The sequence below is a fragment of the Leguminivora glycinivorella genome, chromosome 17 (genome assembly GCF_023078275.1).
Source record: "Leguminivora glycinivorella isolate SPB_JAAS2020 chromosome 17, LegGlyc_1.1, whole genome shotgun sequence".
NCBI lineage: Eukaryota > Metazoa > Arthropoda > Insecta > Lepidoptera > Tortricidae > Leguminivora > Leguminivora glycinivorella.
This window is the reverse complement of record NC_062987.1, coordinates 18,916,412-18,938,964: the sequence shown is the minus strand read 5'-3', so window position 1 is coordinate 18,938,964 and position 22,553 is coordinate 18,916,412. Positions and strand designations below refer to the sequence as shown.

General features: G+C 38.6%; 2 protein-coding genes across 3 annotated transcripts in view; both read left to right on the top strand.

Annotated features, from left to right (window-relative positions):
* Positions 1-7: 7 nt before the first annotated feature.
* LOC125235247 (ribosome biogenesis protein BOP1 homolog) lies at positions 8-13,653 on the top strand. Its single transcript, XM_048141742.1, is given in 17 exon segments — positions 8-108; positions 188-301; positions 488-565; positions 733-1,060; positions 1,420-1,582; positions 2,731-2,872; positions 3,630-3,812; positions 5,000-5,149; positions 5,947-6,114; positions 7,162-7,204; positions 7,207-7,335; positions 7,937-8,155; positions 9,625-9,728; positions 11,337-11,510; positions 11,948-12,093; positions 12,780-12,929; positions 13,467-13,653. Coding segments are annotated over 17 exon segments (2,535 nt in total). The 5' UTR covers positions 8-18; the 3' UTR covers positions 13,621-13,653.
* An 832-nt stretch (positions 13,654-14,485) lies between these two features.
* LOC125235523 (SLIT-ROBO Rho GTPase-activating protein 3-like) overlaps positions 14,486-22,553 on the top strand; it is a 135,867-nt gene continuing 127,799 nt past the window's right edge. For both annotated transcript variants that reach the window (XR_007178099.1, XM_048142100.1), the window contains exon 1: positions 14,486-14,851. Coding sequence is in view for 1 of the 2 variants with exons in the window: in XM_048142100.1 (XP_047998057.1) it covers positions 14,731-14,851 (121 nt within the window). In the remaining variant the exon portion in view is untranslated. The remainder of the gene's footprint in view (positions 14,852-22,553) is intronic.

Below are 22,553 nucleotides of genomic sequence, written 5' to 3'. Positions count from 1 at the left end.
TTATAGATATTCTACAAAATGCCACCATTTAAAGCTGGTTTGCTGAAAAGAAAAATAGACGCAAAGGAGTCTAAGAAAACAGTTGCCAAAGATTCTTCAGAAGACGAGGTAAAGATCGTGAAGTGTGTTGATGAAGTTAAAGCATGTTATTTTGTTAATTATTGGTTATATTTGTGGATTGTTGTAGGGAAGTGATTCTGGAGCTATCGAGGATCTGATCCGTGGTGATTTGAATGGTACAGACGACGCTACAGACTCTGAACAGGATGGAGAAGGCGATAACTCTGATGCGGAACAAGATGTAAGTTTTTCTTTAACTAAACATATCATATATTTTATTTATATTCAGTGTATCATCTTGCTCCCAATTATTGAAGATAAGCAAGTTAACATCTTCAATGTTAAATTGAAATGACTATACAGCATTAAATTCAAGTATGTATCTGGTATATTTTCGCTTATTTTGTTTTATTTATTATACTTTCAGGAGGTACTGTTTGATGACGATGCTGACTCCACTTTTGGGGATGAAGAGCAGCCAGAAGATGCTTCAGACGCATCATCAGTAAGTATTACTATACTTGACATATTGAATGACAATCCACACAGAAAAGATGTACTTTATTAGTGAAAAGTGAAAAATTCATAAAATTTTTAGTGACTTTTTTTTTTTTTTTAATATTCAATAATCAAGCCTATTCACAAATTTTCACCAATATGTGTCATTTACAGGAGCTTACTGACTCAGAAGCTGATGATGAATCTGGTGATGATGATAATAATGATAGTGATAAGGATAATGAAGCATCACAGAGTGAAGAAGACAGTGGTGCAGAGTCCGGCATCGGACAAACACACTCCGGATCCAGTGATGAGTCAGATAAAGAAGTCAACCAAAAAGTGAAAAAGAAAACTAAACAGAAAGAGACAAAACAGCAGAAAGGGAAGGAAAGTCAAGTGAAAGGGAAGGAAGTAAAAGGAAAAACTAAGGATAGTGTGGATATGTTAGCTGATAAAATTAAGGAAACTAGCGTTAAGATGCAACCGGTAGCACAAAAAGGTGAGTTATTAGTTATGCTGTGATTTTTCTGCAAATCAATAATATTGTGCCTATTTTGATACTAGTTGAACACCCCAAATGGTTTGACGCTAGTGGTATATCTAAATTAGATAGATAAAGTCTTTATTCACAAACAATTAGAACTAATACACTAACAGGAGCCAACCCACCCACATGAAATCTTCATGCATTACCTCACATTTAAATAATGAAGTTAGATTTCCTTACTTCAATAGAGGTAAATCAGTAGGACCCTAGGACCTGATCATCATATAACTCCAACCCAAAATTTTACCGGTTTTTTACTTGGTTTGAACACATTTTATTCTTGCCACATTATTTACAACTTTTCTTCACAGATGAATACGAATCAGGAGACACGTCAGACGAGGAAGAGAGGCGCAACACAGTCGGTGACATCCCAATGTGGTGGTACAATGAGTACCAACATGTTGGCTATGATTTGGACGGACGGAAAATCATCAAGCCACCCCAGAGAGATCAGATTGACGAGTTCCTTAAGCAAGTACCAATTTCAACAAACTTGGTTAAAAATTTGATCACCACCTTTCCTCCTGCGGGTGTTATAGAAGTTGACTGGGATATATGGGTTCTATTGTGGTGTGGGTGATGGGCTAGCAACCTGTACTGCAATAGGCTAGTTTCCTACCAGTCAAATCAGCTTCTTTTTAAAAACTGTCAAAACAATTTGCTAATATGGAATTACTATGAAATACTGAGGAGTGACCTCGGTCAATTCATTTACTTTATATCTTTCTCTTTGACCATATATTTCTTCTAATTATGTGGTGCTTTATTTCGTGCACTGCATATAATATTTTATTGTAAGTATAGGAAACTACCCTATTATTTGTTTATTTATTTTATTTCTTTACTTTTTTGTGGTCCCTGATAGGGTAAAGGCCTCCTCCACGCTTTGCCATTTTACTCTGTTCTGAGCGGTGTCCGTCAAGTTACTTCCTGCTATCTTTACAATGTCGTCAACCCATCTTTTCCGTGGTTTCCCATCCTTTCCCTTTCCAGTGGGACCTGGCCATCTGGTTGCATGTAGACTTGTAGAGTCCATCTCTTATTATGGTATCTCGCAAAAATGTACTGCAATACCACAAATTTTCTTCTTCCCTTGCTTGTAAGGTTGCAGAGTCGTAAGAGTCAGAGCACATAATATTTACCCCTTTTGGGGAATATGGCTTGAGTTTGTATATTCATTACACGTTACGCAATAAACCAATAAACAATGTTGGCGAACAATTTTTATGCGAAAGAAAAGTAAGAAACAGTACAGCATACATAGTGAAATGCACAAACGCTTTACCGTAAGCGTAAATATCGTAGCCTAATATAGCTATCTCTATCGCTCTTCCTCTTACGCGACAGAACCAGACTACGTTTCGACAATTGTTATATTTTCGGCTAGGCCGGCTATCGTAGTCTGTGAAATATGAAGCCAACTGTTTTTCCAGTTTATCAATTTTTAATTTTATTTAATCTTTATTAAACAAAGAAACACAATGTACAATAGGCGATCTTAATACCATAAGTACAACCTTTAGGCAAAGCAGCACTTTTTTCTCATTTATATGCTTGAATTTTTTTTATACTTACTTCATTTCATATGCCCTTGACACAAATAAAATCTATTTTTAAAGAAAATGCGAAGACCCCGACTTCTGGCGAACAGTCCGGGACCCCAGCACCGGACAGGATGTGATCCTCAGCAAGCAGGACCTGGAGCTGATCTCCCGCATCCGCCAGGGCCAAGTGCCCAATGCTGACCATGATGAGTATGAGGTAAGACTTTCAAGATATTATTTTTTTTATCATAAGGCACCTTTTAATAGGGGACTTGCCCGTCCTTGAAATAAAATATTAAATTTAGTAACATGCTCAAAATAAAGCATCAGGCAGGCAAGTATGGTCGCGCGATAAATGATAAAACATCTGGCCGTCCCTTTCGCACTTACAAATAGTGTGATAGGGACGGCCTGATGTTTTATAATTTATCGCGCGACTATGATTGCCTGCCGGGTAACTATAAAAAAACATGGACAGAAGTTACTTTTAAACCCAATTTCTATTTAATAAGTCAGATAAAAATGTATGATAAAGTAAATGAGTCGACCGTGACGTCACTCAACTCGATTTCATACAAATTTAATATTAGCAAGTCGTTGAAATTCGTTTTGACGGTTTTTAAAAAGAAGCGGATATGACTAGAAGGAAAGTAGCCCATTGCGAAACTACCTCATGTCAGTCGACCAACATGTATTTCAATAGGTTGTACGTCTTCCAAATTGGCAAATGCACTGCATAAGGGCCATGGTCGGTGGACTGTAAATTAAAATTCCTTTGTAGGAGAAAAATGGTTTTTATTTAGGTCATTACGACCGATAGGTTGGGAGAGTAATTTAGAAGAGAAACATTATTGTTTTCATGGAAACAAGTAAACAATCAAAACTATTTAAATTAGGAATATTTCCAATACCAATGTTGCCAACACAAATGGTAAGAAAGATGTAAAATGAAAATTCTTATTCTTTTATTCCAGCCATGGGTAGAATGGTTCTCACGAGAAGTCCTAGCAACGCCAATTCGCGCGTTCCCCGAACACAAGCGATCGTTCCTGCCATCGCGAGAGGAACAGAAACATATCTCCAAGATAGTGCACGCTTTGAAGATGGGATGGACCAAAACGAGACGAGAGATCGCTATGGAGCGGAAGAAGAAACGGGTAAGCATTCTAAATGCCTATCTGCCGGCATATTGAGTTCTAATTTTATCTATCTGGATAAACATCACATAGCACTATAAAGGGCAAAAGTAGGGTCCGCTTTGACAACTGAAAAATTTGGCCCACTAGATTATAATTTGACAACCTGAAGGGTAACATAGTCTTGGAATTAGTCGGTTTTCACGATGTTTTCCTCCACAACGCGACAGGAATATACAACTTTCATGTTCCGAAAAACTCATGGGTCTGATACTCTTATGCCCGTTATATGTATATACCATTTATGGCGTCAAACATTCTGCAGTCTGAACAACGTTTACGTATAGTTTTATTTTGAAATTCTCAACTTAAAAATAACGAAGACGGACATAACCGAAGTCTTACCATCTATTTACCATGCACACGTAAATCCTTATTTCAGGTATGGTGTGTTGTTCTGGGGAAATGCAATAAATCTTGCAGCGATTTCCAACCTTAGAAATATTTTTATAATATTACTTTTATGTAATAATTGTAATCTTCTTCTTGCCCATAATCCCAGTTATCTGAGGTTGGGCCTCTGGGGATATTCTATCCTGGGTTGTCGTTGATAGGTTTCTGTGCTCTTAAATCCTTCACAGTTGACCACCACGTCGTCAATAATAAATTATATGTAATAATTGTAATAAAGGTTTAATTTATATCCATCTAGCTTTTGCCCGCGGCTTCGCTCGCGTTAGAAAGAGACAAAAAGGAACCTACGTCACTCTCCATCAACTATCTCCACTTAAAAAATCACTACAATTTGTCGCTCCGTTTTACCGTGAAAGACGGACAAACAAACAGACACACAGTTTCCCACTTATAATATTAGTATGGATTACTATTACCAAAGACATATAACTCCGTATAGACAGATAAAGTCTAAGAAAAAAACGTACCTCAGTACCATACAGAAAAAGGTACGGTGGCCTAGATGGCATTACACCTTTGGGGTACGCTCAGCTAGATGGCGCTAATATTAATATTTGACATTTTAAAACATATCAACCTAAGAATATGGGCCAAATTGTCAAAACTTAGGTTCAAAAATTTTAAGCCTGTCAAGAGATGGCAATACACTGTGATTACACATTTTACTTCGACAGTAACTCTATAATACTCGATCCTCTTTGCTATTACTTATAAAATGTAACCATTAAAATCAGGTAAAGCAATTCTACAACCTCTGGGGCTCGACTACCGAAGACGAGAACATCCGAGGCATCCACAAACACATCCCGGCGCCGAAGCGCGCTCTGCCGTCGCACGCGGAAAGCTACAACCCACCGCCGGAGTACTTGCTTGATGCTAAAGAGGTTTGTTCACCTTTTGTTTACATACTTTTTTCTTATATTGAATCAATATACAATTGTACAGTTTTAGACTTTTAGTTTAGACCATTAGGCGCGGTAGTGGGGGCAAGTTCGCGTACCGTATACATACGAGCAAAAACCTACCTAATAAGAAAAATAGTTTCTGCGCAGGTAAAGCCACATATGGTCTCAAAGATTGCCGCGCACTATATGTACTCATGTTATTATGTCGCAACAGTCGCGATATGTTTCGGGTCGTAGCAGAGCAGTATACTTATTTCGTGCAGAATCTGACTTTCCTATTGTCGCTGACATTAATTGTTAAATGGGTTTTAAAATTGTAATCAAATATTATAATCGCTTCCAACTTAGCTTTGTCTAAGTGGTCTGAGTACATCATCATCCTCTTTGCGTTATCCCGGCATTTGCCACGGCTCATAGGAGCCCGGAGTCCGCTTTGACAACTAATACCAAGATTTGGCGTGGGCACTAGTTTTACGAAAGCGACTGTCATCTAACGTTCCCACCCGAACGATAACTAGGTCTTATTGGGATTAGCCCGGTTTCCTCGCGATGTTTTCCTCCACCGAAAAGCGACTGGCAAATATCAAATGACATTTCGCACAACCCATAATATGGGACCCATATCGAAATTGTTTGGTATGATGTACTATCAGGATTTATCAATGAATTCATTCATAATCTCCATGCACTTCTGCAGCTGATAGTACATTCTCACCTCTTTATTCGCTTATAACACTGTCCTGTTCTATATCTTATTATCATAACTTATTTTTCAGATGAAAGAATGGAACAAGCTGGCAGAAACTCCCTGGAAGCGCAAGTACACCTTCTTGCCAACGAAGCATGATAACCTGCGGTCTGTGGCTGCCTACCCCCGGTTCATACGCGAGCGGTTCCTTAGGTGCCTTGACTTGTATCTGGCGCCTCGTGCCATTCACATGAGGGTAAGTGTTTAAACCAAAATAAATAAATAAATATTGGGGACACCTTACACAGGTCGACTTGCAAGCAAAGCTTGTACTATGGGTGCTAAGCGACGATATACACACTTAAATAGATAAATACATACTTATATACATAGAAAACATCCCTGACTCAGGAACAAATATCTGTGCTCATCACATAAATGAATGCCCTTACCGGGATTCGAACCCAGGACCGCGGCTTAGCAGGCAGGGTCACTACCGACTGAGCCAGACCGGTCGTCAAAATGGACGTTTAGATTGAAAATTGGACGTTATTTATATAGGGATCAGGCGGGCAAGCATGTTCGCGTGATAAACGATATAATGTCAGGCCGTCCTTTTCGCACTATTTGTAAGTATCATAGGAACGCACCAATGTGATTAATTTTATCGAAATAGTGTGCTACGCCCGCGACCCTCTGAAATATGACAAATGTATAGACTCCGTCGAAATAACGGTATTATAGTTATCGAGAGCTCGAAATAAAACTCCTTTTTGTTTTATTTCGAGCTCCCGATAACTAGTACCTATCAATCACGGTCTATATCCCGCTATCCCGCTCAATAAAATATATAGTGTAGTGAAGGTAACCATGAATCATACAAAACTCTTATCTATCATACACCGTTTCCTATTAATTCTCAAGTCATAAAATCTGACAGAAAAATCTAAAAATTTCACCGAACACTCGTTCAAAAAAATCAAAAGTCTTCACCTCGACATTGGCAGAATCCACCTGGCTTAAATTAACGAGTAGTAAAAGCCATGACGGAGAAAAAAAAATCTGACAGTTGGATTAGAGGGTGCGCCCACGGGCGACTTTTCGAAGCGACTTTTTTGTCGCGACCATGGGCTAGTATGAAAGTGCGCTCACGGAGCGAAGCAACTTTTCATACAAATACGTAAGTCGCTGAGCAACTTGTCTCCCGTGGGCGCGCACCCTTACTGAGAGTTTGAAGTTACGCGACTTGTATACGAGTGTGTACTTAGGTACAACATGTACAAATGAATACTATTTCTTTCAGCTAACAATCAGCCCAGAAGACCTGGTCCCCAAACTGCCATCACCCGAGAGCTTCAACCGTTCCCCACACACGAAGCCCTAATGTTCAAGGGCCACACTGGTCTAGTCCGGAGTGTAGACTTCGATCCTACAGGGCAGTACGCTGTGTCGGGCAGCGATGATGGAACTGTCAAGAGTAAGTTTTCTGAAACTCTTTTAAAACACTGGGGTGAGTCGAAGGTAATGGTCAGTCTTAAAGACAGTCTCCAAACTGCCTTCTGTTCAAGGGCCACACTGGTTTGGTCTGGAGTGCAGATTTCGATCCCACAGGGCAGTACGCTGTGTCGGGCAGTGATGATGGAACAGTTAAGAGTAAGTCTTCTGAAACTCTTTTAAAATACTCTGGGGTGAGTCGAAGGTAACTGTCAGACTTTATAGACTTCAAACTGCCATCATCCCGAGAGCTCCAACAATTCCTCACACTCAAAGCCCTAATGTTCAAGGGCTACACTGGTTTGGTCCAGAGTGCAAACTTTGGTTCCACATGGCAGAGCACATGAAGTGGTTCAAGTCCACTTTTAGCAATTATGGGGTTGAAAGAAAACAAAATCGGTATTAAAAGTGACAGGTCGCTAACACGATCGAACCCATATTCCATAGTCGACTTATACGATACTCGGTTTTGTCTTTATTTAATTAAAGCTTTAACGAAACACAAGAACAGTTTTTTGTTACATTCTGATGAATTATACAACTATTTTTTTAAATTTCCTAACTACAAAAATGTTTCATTCCAGTCTGGGAGACCAGTACGGGCCGCTGCCTCCGCACGATTCCCCTCCCCTTGGCCGTGGCGCGCGTGGCCTGGACGCCCGCCGCCGGCCTCAGCCTCGTGGCGGCCGCCGTGGGCAACCGGCTCCTCCTGCTCAACCCGGGACAGGATATCGGAGCGCACAAGGTCGCTGCCAGAACTGATGAGTTGCTTGAGGAACCGCCCCCGCAGCATGATGTTGTCAGTAAGTATTTATAATTGATATCAATGTAATTACCTAACTGGATGTCAAATTTGAACTTCGTAGGCTATCTAAAAGTGGGTTTAGAGTTTTGATGATGGTCCAATCAGTGTGAAAAATTTCCATTATTATATTAAGTATTATATAGTCTCTCATAAATATAGAAAAGGCCTAAACTTGTGGCTTGGACTGGCCTCGGCCTCAGTCTTGTAGCAGCCGCTGTGGGCAACAGGCTACTCTTGCTTAATCCGGGACATGATATTGGAGCACATAAGGTCGCTGCTCAAACTGATGAGTTGCTTGAAGAACCACTCTCGCAGCATGATGTTGTCAGAAAATACCTATTTATAACAATATAATTACCTAGCTGGATGTCAAATTTGAAGTTCATAGAGCATTTAGAAGTGGGTTAGTTTTTTGATGATGGTTCAGACAGTGTGAAAAATTCTAATGAACACAAGTTAAATTATAATCTATTGAAAATATTTCAACTTGTGCTGTCTTAAAGTAGTCCTTGTGGTAAGTAGTAAATAAGTCCGTGTGGTAAGTAGTCCTTGTATAGATTACTCATATGAGAGATAATTTCGACCTCGACAGCTGTGACCTGGGTGGCCGAGCGGATAAAGAGGCATTTCCCGCGATTGGAAAGTACGCTGGTTCGATTCCAGCCTCAGGCACCAGAGGACTTGGTCACTTTTTCTTTCATATGTGTAATTTATTTCGGATTTAGTGTGAAAAATTTCCATTTTTAGCATGAAGTTAGTAAGTATGATAATATAGTCTCTCATAACTTTAAAATAGACCTTCTAAACCTGCCTGTACTATACTACTGCCCTCGGTCTCAGTCTAATAGCGGCCGCTGTGGGCAACAGACTGCCTTTTTTTTATCTTAAGGGGAAAATGCATTCCGCATACAATTGCAGAAGAAAATTGCTGCCAGAATTGATGAGTAGCTGGATGCCAAATCTGGACTTCGTCGGCCATTTAGAAGATATGAAATTTGGGGTAAAAATTGAACGAAAGTTTATGTTAAATAGATTTGGAGCTGCGTAGCCAGTTATCTCTTTTAAACTTAACTCGAGATGCCATCTTGTAGATAGCCGATAGGTCTTCCAGACTCAAGATCAATAAATTAATCTGCGTCATATCAAAGAGGATCGAGTATTATAGAGAGTTATTGTCGAAGTAAAATGTGTAATCACAGTGCATAGACTGCCATCTCTTGACACAGGCTTAAAACTTTTGAACCTCTGTTTTGACAATTTGGCCCATATTCTTAGTTTGATATGTTTTAAAATGTCAAATATTAATATTAGCGCCATCTAACTGAGCGTACCCCAAAGGTGTAATGCCATCTAGGCCACCGTACCTTTTTCTGGGTACTGTGGGTGGACTTTATCTGTCTATACGGAGTTATACATAAATGTCTTTGGTCATATTCAGAAAGACTAACAATAATGTGTATTTCGCAGTGGACGAGCGCACAACCACAGCGATACAGTGGGAGAAGGTGAAACCTGAAGAATGGGCAATTGGCGTCCGTGTCGCCGTCACGCATTTCAAGCCCGTCATACACGTGAGTTCTTAAATATTTATACCCTACTGTAATCCCGTATACCGACCCCATTTTAATTATGAATTGCACAAAACAAAGAAAAATCTACAGTACAAAAAAGCGGACTGTACTTTAAGGCATTCTCTACCAGTCAACCTCAAATATCAAATCTTTATTACGCTTTAAAATGTGGTACAGGAGATGTTCAAATATATTGTAGTTCACACATTCCACCAGAAACTGGCATAAGCAAGCAAAAGCTAAGCAAAGCAAGCAAAGGATAAGCTAAGCAGAGGCTTCATACAGCTTTCGGTCTTGAACCCATGCTGGTAAGGAGTATATTTACAGGGAAATAAGCCCTTTTGAAAAGACACTCCTGAGTTATATTTTCTAAATTAAATTAAACTACTGAATCTTAAGACTACAGTTTTATCAATGTTTGTAATTTAGGTTTGCCTAGTTTGGGATTAGGTTGATCTGTGTAAGGTGTTCCCCAATATTTATTTATATTAAATTGGTATTGGTAAAAATATGGATACAACTAATAATAAGTCGCATTAGATACTTTTAGACATCTTCTATGCTCAACTTTGCTTACTGCTCAACGTTCAAGCTCAAAAGGCCAAACACAAGAACACAGTGTAGAAGTAACAGTGGTAGAAGTATCTTCGTATTTTTTATGACGAATTTCCAATATTGACTGCCAACTGTTTCCGAATTTGTTACCATGTAATTACGAATTCAACGGACAACCGCAACGACCTTGGATTGCCAATTTGTAAACAAAAAGTTAACGACAAGTTTTCAAAGTTTGAGTTGCCATAGCAGTCAAATACAAATCTACCATTTTCTACCAAAGTGTTTTAAAAGTTTGGCATTGTTACAATTTTTTGTGCTTGCAGTCTCAAAAATATATTGGCCACTTTTTTTTGTGAAATTTGTTAGTAATAATAATTAAACTACTATACTAACATTACTAACCCTCAATGTGCACGGAGTTTCACCGCAAAGATGGCTACATTAGCCATCTTTGGACGCATGACATGAGCGTCGAATCATTGAATAGGGGTCGAAGTGGTTGACATGGCCGAAATCGGTCGGACTCATCATTATCACTAATAGTCATTTATTTTGAAATCAGAACGATAATTTATTACCCAAAAATACAACTTTGGTATTGAAATGAAAGTGATCTAACAAATTAGGCCAATACATTAACTTTTTAGTATTGAGAATTGGATCGAAATAAGAACTATCAATCAATCAATCAATCAATCAATCAATTATTTATTCGTGATAACTACAAAATACACAAGTAAGAAAACAGAAACAGCAAATAAAAGAAATTAAACATATAAGTTACCACGAAATGGTCCCGACTCAGCATAAAATGCTAACCCAAGGGTCAGCGCTGGTCACAGTGCAGAGGACGAAAACAAATTATACTATAATGTTATTGAATATACCATTAAGTCCAATGTTTACTACAATAAAACAATGAAAGTGTACAGACTTAACCTAATCAACTACCATGTGTTAGTGAAAAGTTTCTACAGCAAAATGGCATTGAATTAACTAGTATTTAGTGTTGCAGTTTCAACGGCCATTCTTAAAAATCTACCATTCCAGCTCGCCTGGCACGGCAAAGGCGATTACATCTGCGTGACGCTACAAGATGGCGCCAGTCGCGCGGTGGTCGTGCACCAGCTGTCGCGGCGGAGGAGTCAGCTGCCGTTCTCCAAGGCGAAGGGCTTGGTGCAGTGCGCGCTGTTCCATCCGGTCACGCCGAGGCTGTTTGTTGCTGTAAGTTTTAATGGTGTAATAATACATAGATTCGGCACTAAGTAACACAGTTAAATGTTTCGTTGATAAGATGATTCTTGTTTTACAAAATGTGTAAAAAGTACTATTTTAAATCAAATTTAATTTTATAATTATCTTGGTTTTAGACAAGAATAATTATAAATTTTAATATATTTTCTTCTTTATTTATAGAAATGAAGAATAGATAACTTTACAAATCTTTGGGATCTGAATTGAATTGGTAGATGAGTAATATGAGTATAGTTGAATTTTTAAGCTGATTATTTAGATCTGTAAGCTCTCATCTTGAACATTTCAACTATAGGTATACATATAGCATTAATTTAACTTCTGTGAAAATAAATATTTTGATTGTACGCAACATGTTATAACGCGATGAAAAAGTGTTATTAATTAAATACATCAATCTTTTGCAGACCCAGCGTGTGGTTAGAATTTATGACCTGGTGAAACAAGAGTTGATAAAGAAACTCCTGACTGGAGCGCAGTGGGTCAGCTCGATGGCCGTGCATCCCGCTGGGGACAACTTGCTGGTCTCGTCGTACGATAGGAAATGCATGTGGTGAGTATTTGTTTGATTTCACTTTAGTGTTTTATGGGTTAGTAGCCTTTGTCACCTATATGCTGGAAATCCTATTTATGTCCAAAAAACTGTAGGTTTTCCCATCCTTTTTCCCTTGACAATTTGTGTCATTCAATACTTTCCAAGTCCTTATGCTTCACTTTCAATAAGGATGTAATTAAGTATCAGAATTTCCGCTAGACCGTTATTGGGCTAGCTTTATTGCTTTTTAAGCTATCTGTGATGGATAGTTACATTTGGTTTGCCAGATTATAAGTTATAAAACACTACTGTGTGTTTTTATTTGTATGATTTATCATCCATAATGCGATATGAAATTTTTCGTAATATTTTCACTTTCTTTCACACCTTACGTGTTCTTCTTTTTATTTGTGTTTTTTATGTGATATGTTTTTTAAATACAATAATTTTCTGTTTTCTTTCAAACTTTAGTATTTGTAATTTTGTATCCATCTTAACAATAAACCAAATGCTTGTATTTTTTTCTTCTGATTAGCTGAAACGGCTTAGAATAAATTTAAATGTGGAAAATGTCTGCCTTGGGTGAGACTCGAATGTGATGGATGTGAGTTCAAGTCTCACCCGAGGCAGACTTCAATTTTTAAATATATTCTAAGCCAAACGCTTGTAGTCGTCCAGCAGACTTAAAGCCTCTTTCTTTCCAGGTTTGACCTGGAGTTGTCGTCCAAGCCGTACCAGACCCTCCGGCTGCACGGCGGCGCCGTCCGCGCCGTGGCGTTCCACCGCCGCTACCCACTGTTCGCGAGCGCTGGCGACGACAACAACATCGTCGTGTCGCACGGCATGGTTTACAAGTTAGTATAAATAATAAATCAATATTATAGGACATTACACATTGTGACCGGGTACTCAACAACTGAGGCAATGATTCATGACTTATCAACAAATAATAGATATGACTGTGCTGATCATACAAATATGCCCTTTCCCCTACCCACACCGGGACTTGAACCTGGAACCGTTGACTTAACAGTCAGACCTGTCGGTTGTCAGAAATAAAGTATAGGTATTTGATTACTTGTATAGACTGATATATTATAGCAGTCAATCAGACAAGCAAAACTAACGTTTGTCTTCATTTTAGTTCTTGAGTCTTAGTTTTAGCCTTGAGTTCTTAAACAGTGTGCATTCAGTAGTAAGTATTTTCCTTGTGATTCTTGAAATTGTATAAAGTATAAACGCAGCCAATAGTTTTTGACCATATAAGAAACCCATCTGTGTATATAACTGCCATGTACACAGCTGGGTTTCTTATTAAAAGTTAAAACCTTACTTACAATGGCAGAAAATGTTAGAATTAACAAAATATCAATAATTCTCTTTTTTTACAGTGACCTGCTACAAAATCCGCTTCTGGTGCCGCTCAAACAGCTCCGTGGCCCCGAAAAGCGGGAGGACCTGTGTGTGCTGGACATCCGCTTCCATCCAACGCAGCCCTGGCTACTTGCTGCGGGTGCTGACTCCACTCTACGATTATATACATGAATATACGCTATTTTAATAGTCAATAAAAGTCAATGTTGTTTTATTTCCAATTCGGTGATAATAGTACATTACGATACAAGTGCGGAAAATAGGAAGTTCGAAACGAGTGATTATAAATTAAAACAAGATTTACGAAATTCTTTTTCGCACGGTTATCGTACTATGCTTTTCAGTACAGATGACCCTCTGAAGTTTCCACCTGACAAGAAATGAACCACTTTGCGCACTGGATCTGTACGAAAAAATACTAAAAAAACGGTTGTACATCCAACTTAGAATAAAAAGACAGCAATTTGAAAATAACGTAGAGGTGAATTGTCTTTCCAGAAAAAAAAAATACGCTCATTTGTCTCGTATGCCCGTATTCAGTAATTTTATTTTTAATAGTAGGCACCTACGAGTCTAAAAACAACCACTTTAGTAGCATAATAAGTATGGCAACATTTTCAATTTATACCCGAATAAGGCTTGGTCTTCACTAAAAGCATGTTCGAACAATAAAGCGTCAATTTTCAAAGTGCACGTTTAATTGAAATAGCTCAATGGTATGAAAATATAAATGTAATTTCTTTCTTTAGTGTATATGAACATAAAAACCTTTCAGACTTATCCATAATTTCAAATATCATTAGATTTGATCAAAATGTTCCATCCTGTTGACAAATCTATCTGAAGTATGTAACTAGCCTTATAAAGCTCGGTTTGTCAGGAAATGCCAATCTGACATTTGACACGGCGGCCTACTGATTGGTTCAACTCCAATAACGGCGGTAGAATTAAGAGCCGTGATTGGCCCGGTCCAAAACTTCAAACGCGAGGGGGGTGCGTTTTGTTCATATTTTTATTGTCGTCCGTTCGTTCGGCGTTCGTGCACTTTCGCTTCGAATCTAATTTGTTTTGTTTGGTTTACGCCGGCGGGCGCGTGAATCTCGATAGTAAATTACGCGGCGTTATTTATATTTTCGTTCGCCCGCTGCGCGCATAGCTTTACCATTCGTAACCGCGAAGAGATACTTTACATGTGGAATACGTTGGGTGTATTTATTTTTTCTGGAGTCTGTGAGGCTAGTGTTAGTTTTTCGGTGATGGTGGTCGGTTAGTGCTCCTACGATGTCGGAAGCGACGACGCCAACGGGCGAGGCGCCCGTGCTGGAGCTGGACGACCGGGACGCGGAGCCCCGGACGCCGATGAAGCGGCTCGGCTCCACGAGAAAGCTGGCTGCATTCAACAGTAAGTCCTACTAACCTTTCACTTCGTCCAGAAGCACTGGCTGGTTGATCCTGATGTGTACTTTAGTTCAGTAGTAGATTAGTAAAATTGGAACGCGCAACAAACAAAACTTTATTTAAAAAAACTTTACTCCCATTTTTTCTGAGGATTTTATGGCCTGGGTACGAGACTTTTAAGCCAAACTTTACTCCCAGTGAAAGTTTGTCTGTGCTTTTGGCGCTTGTTTATGAAACAAATTATTTAGTTCAGGATTAAATAAACTCCTTTGTCTTATCTTGAAAATTAGCGGATAGAGCTTAAATTCTAATGTGACTCCTGTGTGTCAGAAAATTCATATAAATATATAAAATGTGCTGCATGGATCATTTTATCTCAGTTTCAGAAGAACTGGACTTTTGAACTTTTCTGTGATTGAATGCCACATTTTTAACCAATTTTTGAGTCTGTCTATTTATCCCTGAATCATCAAGATATTTAAGATGGCCGAACCTTTAGAACCTTTCCAGAGTCCTACTACAATGTCCGTCCTAGTATTTTTCTCCTGTTATTTTTGACCAAGCATTAAAGAACAGGAAAATGAAGTGATTGCTGCTTGTTTATGAGGAAAAATAAATGTATCACATAAATAAAATTTTGCAAGATATTTTATGGGCATTGACCATAATCAGAACTCAAATACAAAGTTTAGTTAATACATAAAACCAGACTAACATTCAAATATTCATAAAATAAACGCAATTTCTTAATGAATTAGTTTTCTAATGTAAGGATTGTTATCATTATTTTGTATATTCTGGCTTTTAACAAAGCAAGGATTTATGAAATGATAGTGCAATGACAATTCATTGGACTATCATTTCATAAAAAAATTACATCATTTGGCACACATAGTAATTGTAAATACAGGGTTAGCTTGGTCTTCCGTTACAGATGTGAACTTTCAAATAAATAATTCAAATTTATTTTAATTCTTTACCATCTCCTTGGGGTACATTGACTGTACAAGGGTACTTTTTCACTGGTTAAACCCATTTTAAACCCCCGAGACGCAAAAACTACAGGTGTTATAAGTTTGACGTGTCTGTCTGTTTGTTTGTCTGTTTGACTGTCTGACTCTTTATCTGTGTGTGTCTGTCTGTGGCATTGTAGCTCCCGAACGGATGAACCGATTTAGATTTAGGTTTTTTTCTTTGAAAGCTGAATTATATTGAACTAGCATTTGCCTGTGGCTTCGCTCGCGTTAGAAAGAGACAAAAAGTAGCCTATGTCACTCTCCATCCCTTCAACTATTTCCACTTAAAAAATCACGTCACTTCGTCGCTCCCGTTTTGCCGTGAAAGACTGACAAACAAACAGACACATACACTTTCCCATTTATAATATTAGTATGGAAAAGTCTTAAAAACATGTGAATGAACGAGTGAATGAAGTAACCTAACCAATATTGAAAATCTATCTTATCATCCTTTTGATCCCTTTGTATGCTCGGGCTGTCAGCATAATTCTAAGACTAACAAATCATACTCAGTCAACACTGTTATCAGTAGCCTTGTGTTTTATGCTTGCAGTTTAAGCTACTGTGTTAGATAACACTAAATTTGATTCCATATTTCCTTGTGTTCAGTTTATGGAGAATAAATAATGTATATATTGCTAAGGTAATAAAAAATAAAAAAACAATCAATTCTCACTTCAACCCTTCCCTTTTTACCCTTTACCTTTTTATTTATTTATATTCAATGGCCCTTAGACTAGTGCATAATGAGTGCAAAACACGAGTATTGTGTTATGAAACGAGACAAAGGCGAGTTATGATATGGATATATATAAATGTTAAGTTATATAGGTAGTTGTATAGGGTACAGATTCTGCCTAGAGTGTCGAGTGCCCTGCCCTAATGCGTACCCGTAACATAATTCTGCGCAACCACCTTACCTTATACACCCTGATGATTTCAGGTATCTCTAGTCTTTTAATTTGTAAACTTGACCAAGAGCTGTAGTAGGTGCGATCACAATTAGCTCAGGAATGGTTGCAGTGATACATAGGCGCTATGAGGCCTTACATAGCCCCTAAGAAGTTATATAGTTGTCTCGTTATCTGTATAGGCATGGAACGACACTAATCTAAATCCATAACCTCCTCAACCTTTAAATTTCATAATTGTTATAACAAAGACTCCTAAAATACATCGGGAACGAGTTCCGTTCCACATACGCTGACAGTGCGCAGCTGCTGTTTACACTACCCGTTCGATTCTGGCGAATGCCTCTAATTTCGTATTGTGGATGGATTGGAAGCAGTCAGGTGTGGGAATTTAAAAATTACCTATTTTACGATGGAGGGTTTTAACTAGAGATGGGCCGAATATTCGGTAAATATTCGGTATTCGGCATATTCGGCAAGTTTTTCAATGTTCGTATTCGGCTGAATAATTCGGTTCCATTGTCGAATATTTACCGAATAAACAAAGTATATACCCGTTAAGCAAGCAGAACTTGCGGTAACATTGCTCAATGCTACATCTGGGAGCTTGAAACTTACAATTGCAAGCTTGCAACGTTTGGGCAATGTTTGAGCCATATTGATGTTAAACGCTTTCGGCCGCGCTGTAGATAAACCCTGTAAGTTTCCCAGATCGGATTTTTACAACTTTCTATAACTTTGAATAGCAATGTTGCTGATACATTGAAATATAAACTTACTAGAAAGTTATGACGAAAACTTTTAAGAAGTTCATTTTTGTACATTGCAACAATAGCACATATGCAACTTGTGCGTAACTTACACGCTATTCATTACGGCAAGGTTACATTTGTAATAAACCAAAAAGTTTGAAATTGTATGTTATATAATTTTTTCACTGGCACCTTTTAATAAGTTACAAATGTAACATTGCTTTAACAACTCTAGTGAAGTTCCTTGCAAGTTACACTTGTAATGTACCTAAAAGTAGCGCTCATAATGTTTCTGGTATATAACCATTTGGTATGTTGTGTCAATAAATCACTGGCAACTTACTAGTTTAGTCAAAAAATAATATTGCTAGAACTTGCTAATTGCACGTCATGAGTAAGTAACTCGTGAATCGTTCGCACAACATTTCATAGGGATATTGCAGGGAAATTAATTTTTGTGGTTGATAGGACGTCGCAAATACAAATGCACGCAAGGTGCTCTGCGAGCTGCGTGCGGACCGCAGCGAGCCTGGGCGGGCGGGCGGGCTCGCCCAGGCTCGCTGCTGTTCGTGTGCAGCTTAATAACTAGAAACAAATAAAGTCAAACTTTAAAAATACCACACACAAAAATCATTGATGTTTATAAAACAAAAACATGGATATACAGCCAACATAATTTATTTCATTTTTTTCTTTTAACCCTTCAGACCAGAAAACCAGCACCATACTAATGTACAGTGATAATACTTATTTATACTAATGGTGTTACATATTTGAATTGACAATGACATATCTATTATAATACACACAAACACATTTTAAAACAGTGTGCGTGAATACTACTACTATTATTTAGTGCCTAAAAAATCGAAAAAATCAAGGTTTTGTTCTCCAAAACCTAACCAATCGTAATCAAATGTTAAAATCTGGATGATAATGATTGTCTGTGTCGGACTGTTTAGTTTTTTGGATAGTCGATGTCAGATTTGAATAGGTACCACGCTTATCTTTGCAGCTGTGTCAAAATAAAATCAAAAGAAGCAAAACAGTCAGACACAATATGAAGTATTGGTAAAAGGGGCATTCCACGAGAATGTCCTTAGCAAAATACAATTATTCTAATACTTCTGACAACGCTAAGAAAGCGATTTTGTGCCTGACCATCTTTCATGACTTAAGAGTATTTTCTCGAGCTTCACTGACTTGATTGGAGTAGCTGCCTTATATACGTATTTCGTAAAGGATATTCTCGTGGAATGCACTAAAAACCAAGCTCTAACTTAAAAAAACCAATGAAAGATACAGTCGAGAATATTTGTGTGAAGAAATGACTATTCCTGTTTCCTCTTAACTAATACGCACATAAGTTTTCATGAAAACATGTTTTTTAAATCATAAATACAAAATACAAACATTTATTCAGCAAGTAGGCCACAAGGGCTCTTATACACGTCACTAGCCACAGCACATGAAATATACATAATAATATGTTTAAACTTTCAGACTGAAATACATGATAAACATTTACATTACATTACATGAAAAACATTTAGATATAAATAAATACAACAGCCAATACCTGGGTACACTTTAAATTTATAATAATCTTCAAAAATAAACCAAAAACAGAAATGTAGTCTCTGTACTTAATAATACTAATAAAAAGGGAGAGGTTGTAAATTCAGAAAGTTTACAGCTTTCTGAGACGATGTCGTTCAGATCTATCTCTGAATCAGAAACCTATAAGTACCTTGGTATGTCACAGTCGTTGGGTATTGAGGATGTTGGCATTAGACAGTCGGTGAAGGAGCGCTTTTTCAGTCAGCTCACAAAAGTCCTTAACAGTCTTTTGTCAGGAGGCAACAAAGTGCGCGCCTTTAACGCCTGAGTAATGCCTCTACTCACTTACTCTTTTGGCATACTAAGGTGGACACAGACTGAGCTGGACGCCCTGGATCGGAGGGTCCGGTCACTGCTTATCACACACCGTATGTTACACCCGCGCTCGTCTGTTATGAGATTGTACATCCCACGGAAGTGCGGAGGTCGAGGCTTCCTAAACGCCAAAGATCTCCACAACCGTGAGGTGTACAATCTCAGGGATTACTTCCTTAACAACGAGTGCGGGATGTATCGTGATGTGGTGGCAGTAAACGGAAACCTCACGCCGCTCTCCTTGGCGAAAGAGAACTGGCGCAAACCTGTGGTACTAAGTACTGCGGACCGCAAGGCGGTATGGGAGAGCAAGCAGCTACACGGGCGATTCTACAAGGCCCTCACGGGACCCGATCCCGAATCTGCTCGCATCGGTGAACTGGTTACGATTCGGGGACCTCTTCGGAGAAACCGAGGGTTTTGCCTGTGCAATTGCGAACGAAGTTATGATGACGAACAACTACCGGAAATATATCCTGAAGGAGGGTACGGTCGACATTTGTCGGGCATGCCGCCGTCCCGGAGAGTCACTCAGGCATATCATTTCCGGTTGTTCTCATCTTGCTAACGGCGAGTACTTGCACAAACATAATCTCGTAGCCAGGATTATTCACCAGCAACTTGCTCTTCAATACGGCCTTGTGAACCGCGAAGTACCGTACTACAAGTACTTACCTGCGCCAGTTCTCGAAAATGGTCGTGCCACGCTCTATTGGGATCGATCTATTATCACTGACAGGACTATAGTAGCCAATAAGCCTGACATTGTGATAATAGATCGACCGCAACGCTGGGCAGTGCTCGTTGACATCAATATCCCCTTGATGAGAATCTCGTGAAAGCCGAGAAGGACAAGTCCAGTAAGTACCTAGACTTGGCTCACGAGATAACCGCCATGTGGGATGTTGAATCAACGATCATTGTTCCGATAGTCGTTTCAGCGAACGGTCTCATAGCGAAGAGTCTCGACCTACATCTTAAGAGACTCTCGCTAGGTGGCTGGATCAAGGGGATGCAGAAGGCGGTGATCTTGGACACAGCACGGATAGTTCAACGGTTCCTCTCTCTGCGGCCCTAACCACCGGCAGCATGGGCCCTGCCCCGCTGCTGGCGGCACCCTAGGTTAGGTTTTTTATAATATGTTTATATGTTTTTATTGTATATTGTTTTGTAAATGTTTTTATATTTTATTTTTATATACATATTGTAAAACACCTAACCTAAGAAAGAAAATAAATACTGAGAATAATAATAAAAATTAAATTGTTATGGGATGTGACAAGGGAAGGAAAACTTTGATCGTTACATGCTTATATCACAAAAGTGACGATTACAAGCTTATTAAATCGTAATAACCTAATAAATATTGGCAACGTGCGTGACAGAGTGGCGCTGATTGTTATAAATACACGTCATCATGGGCTTGTCCAACATCAATGCCAGCAGCGGCCGTTGGATTGGAACTAACTTTAAACCATAGAATTTAATTTAATATGGAAAAGCCCACAAATTGAGAACAGCACCAGTCATGCACCTAGCGAATAGCTTTTTATACTACTTATAAGCTGCTCCTCCTTTGCTTACAAAAAAGTCTGCCGAAATTCACGGGGGTGAGAAAATAACACACGCAGAATAGTACATTACGATACAAGTGCGTAAAAAAGGAAGTACGAAACGAGTGGCGATAAATTAAAACACGACCGAAGGGAGTATTTTAAATCGACACGAGCTACGAATTTCCTTTTGGCACGTGTATCGTGCGACGTTTTTCAGTACAGATGGCCATCCGAAGTTTCGACCTCGCACTAGTGCGTATAAAAACACCATCTGTACTGAAAAAGATTTTTGTCAGTACACACGCACATTTTGATAAAAATATGACACATTATCCTGGTGAATATTATTAGTATAAACTCTATTATAATCGCAATTAAGTTAATTCTTAAAAATGATTGAAGTCTAGTCTCGATGGAGTTTTAATAAGCTTTATAGTCAGTGATCGGAATAGGCAGAGTACATTTACCTACACTTGGTAGAACATATAAAAAGTAGACTTCCTTACGACATTTTTTTTTGCGTAACTAACGTCCCGGGAACCTACCGTAATTAATATAGTTCTAAATAGGTCAAAATACACTGCAAACTGACCTAACTCGAAAATAAAATATTAAAAAAAACGTTGTTAAACTATTGTCCACTAACTTTTTAACAGATAAATAGTTAATTAAAGAAATTTAAAAACCATGACGAGTGGCGGAAAACAGGGTAGCACGCCCAACTTTTAACTGCCTGTCGGGGGAAATAATTCGTGTATAAGCGAATTTTGGCATAGTTGTAGAGAATGGTGTCTTAATTCACATACTCAAAGTACTCTTGGGTCGGGGTGGTAATGGTGGTATGGAGGGGAAAAGACGGACAATAATAGTACATTGTACTAACGAGAGTAAGTTGGCTTGCTGGAGCGATTTAAAGAGTCGAGTTAGTAATATTCATACTTCCCGAGTTACGCACAATGTTTTTCATCACACTTGCATTATAAAAAAAAATCTTCTCTGTCCATCTTTTCCTCTCCATATTTCATGATCCCAGATAAAAAGTGAACATATTTTTTTTGTAGAGAATTTTCTGAAGATTACTTGTGTCTTGAAACATTTTTTTCTACGTGGCACAGTTTAAGAAGTATTCACGAAAAACTAAAAAAAAGGGACTTTTTCCACCCCCCCCCCCCCCCCTCTACCCGTTATTTCCATTTACAATTATACCAAAATTCGCTTATACACGAATTAATTCCGATGAGGTAGGCTTCGTTGAGTGTGCTAGGGGAGGCCTTTGCCCAGCTGTGGGACACAATATAGGCTGTTAAAATAGTATATTATGATACAAGTGCGTAAAAAAGGAAGATCGAAACGAGTGGCGATAAATTAAAACACGACCGAAGGGAGTGTTTTAAATCGACACGAGTTACGAATTTCCTTTTCGCACTTGTATCTTACGACGTTTTTCAGTACAGATGAGCCTCCGAACGAAACTTCGGAGTCCGAAGTTTCGACCTGGCATATAATGAACCACTTCTCGCACTAGTGCGTAAA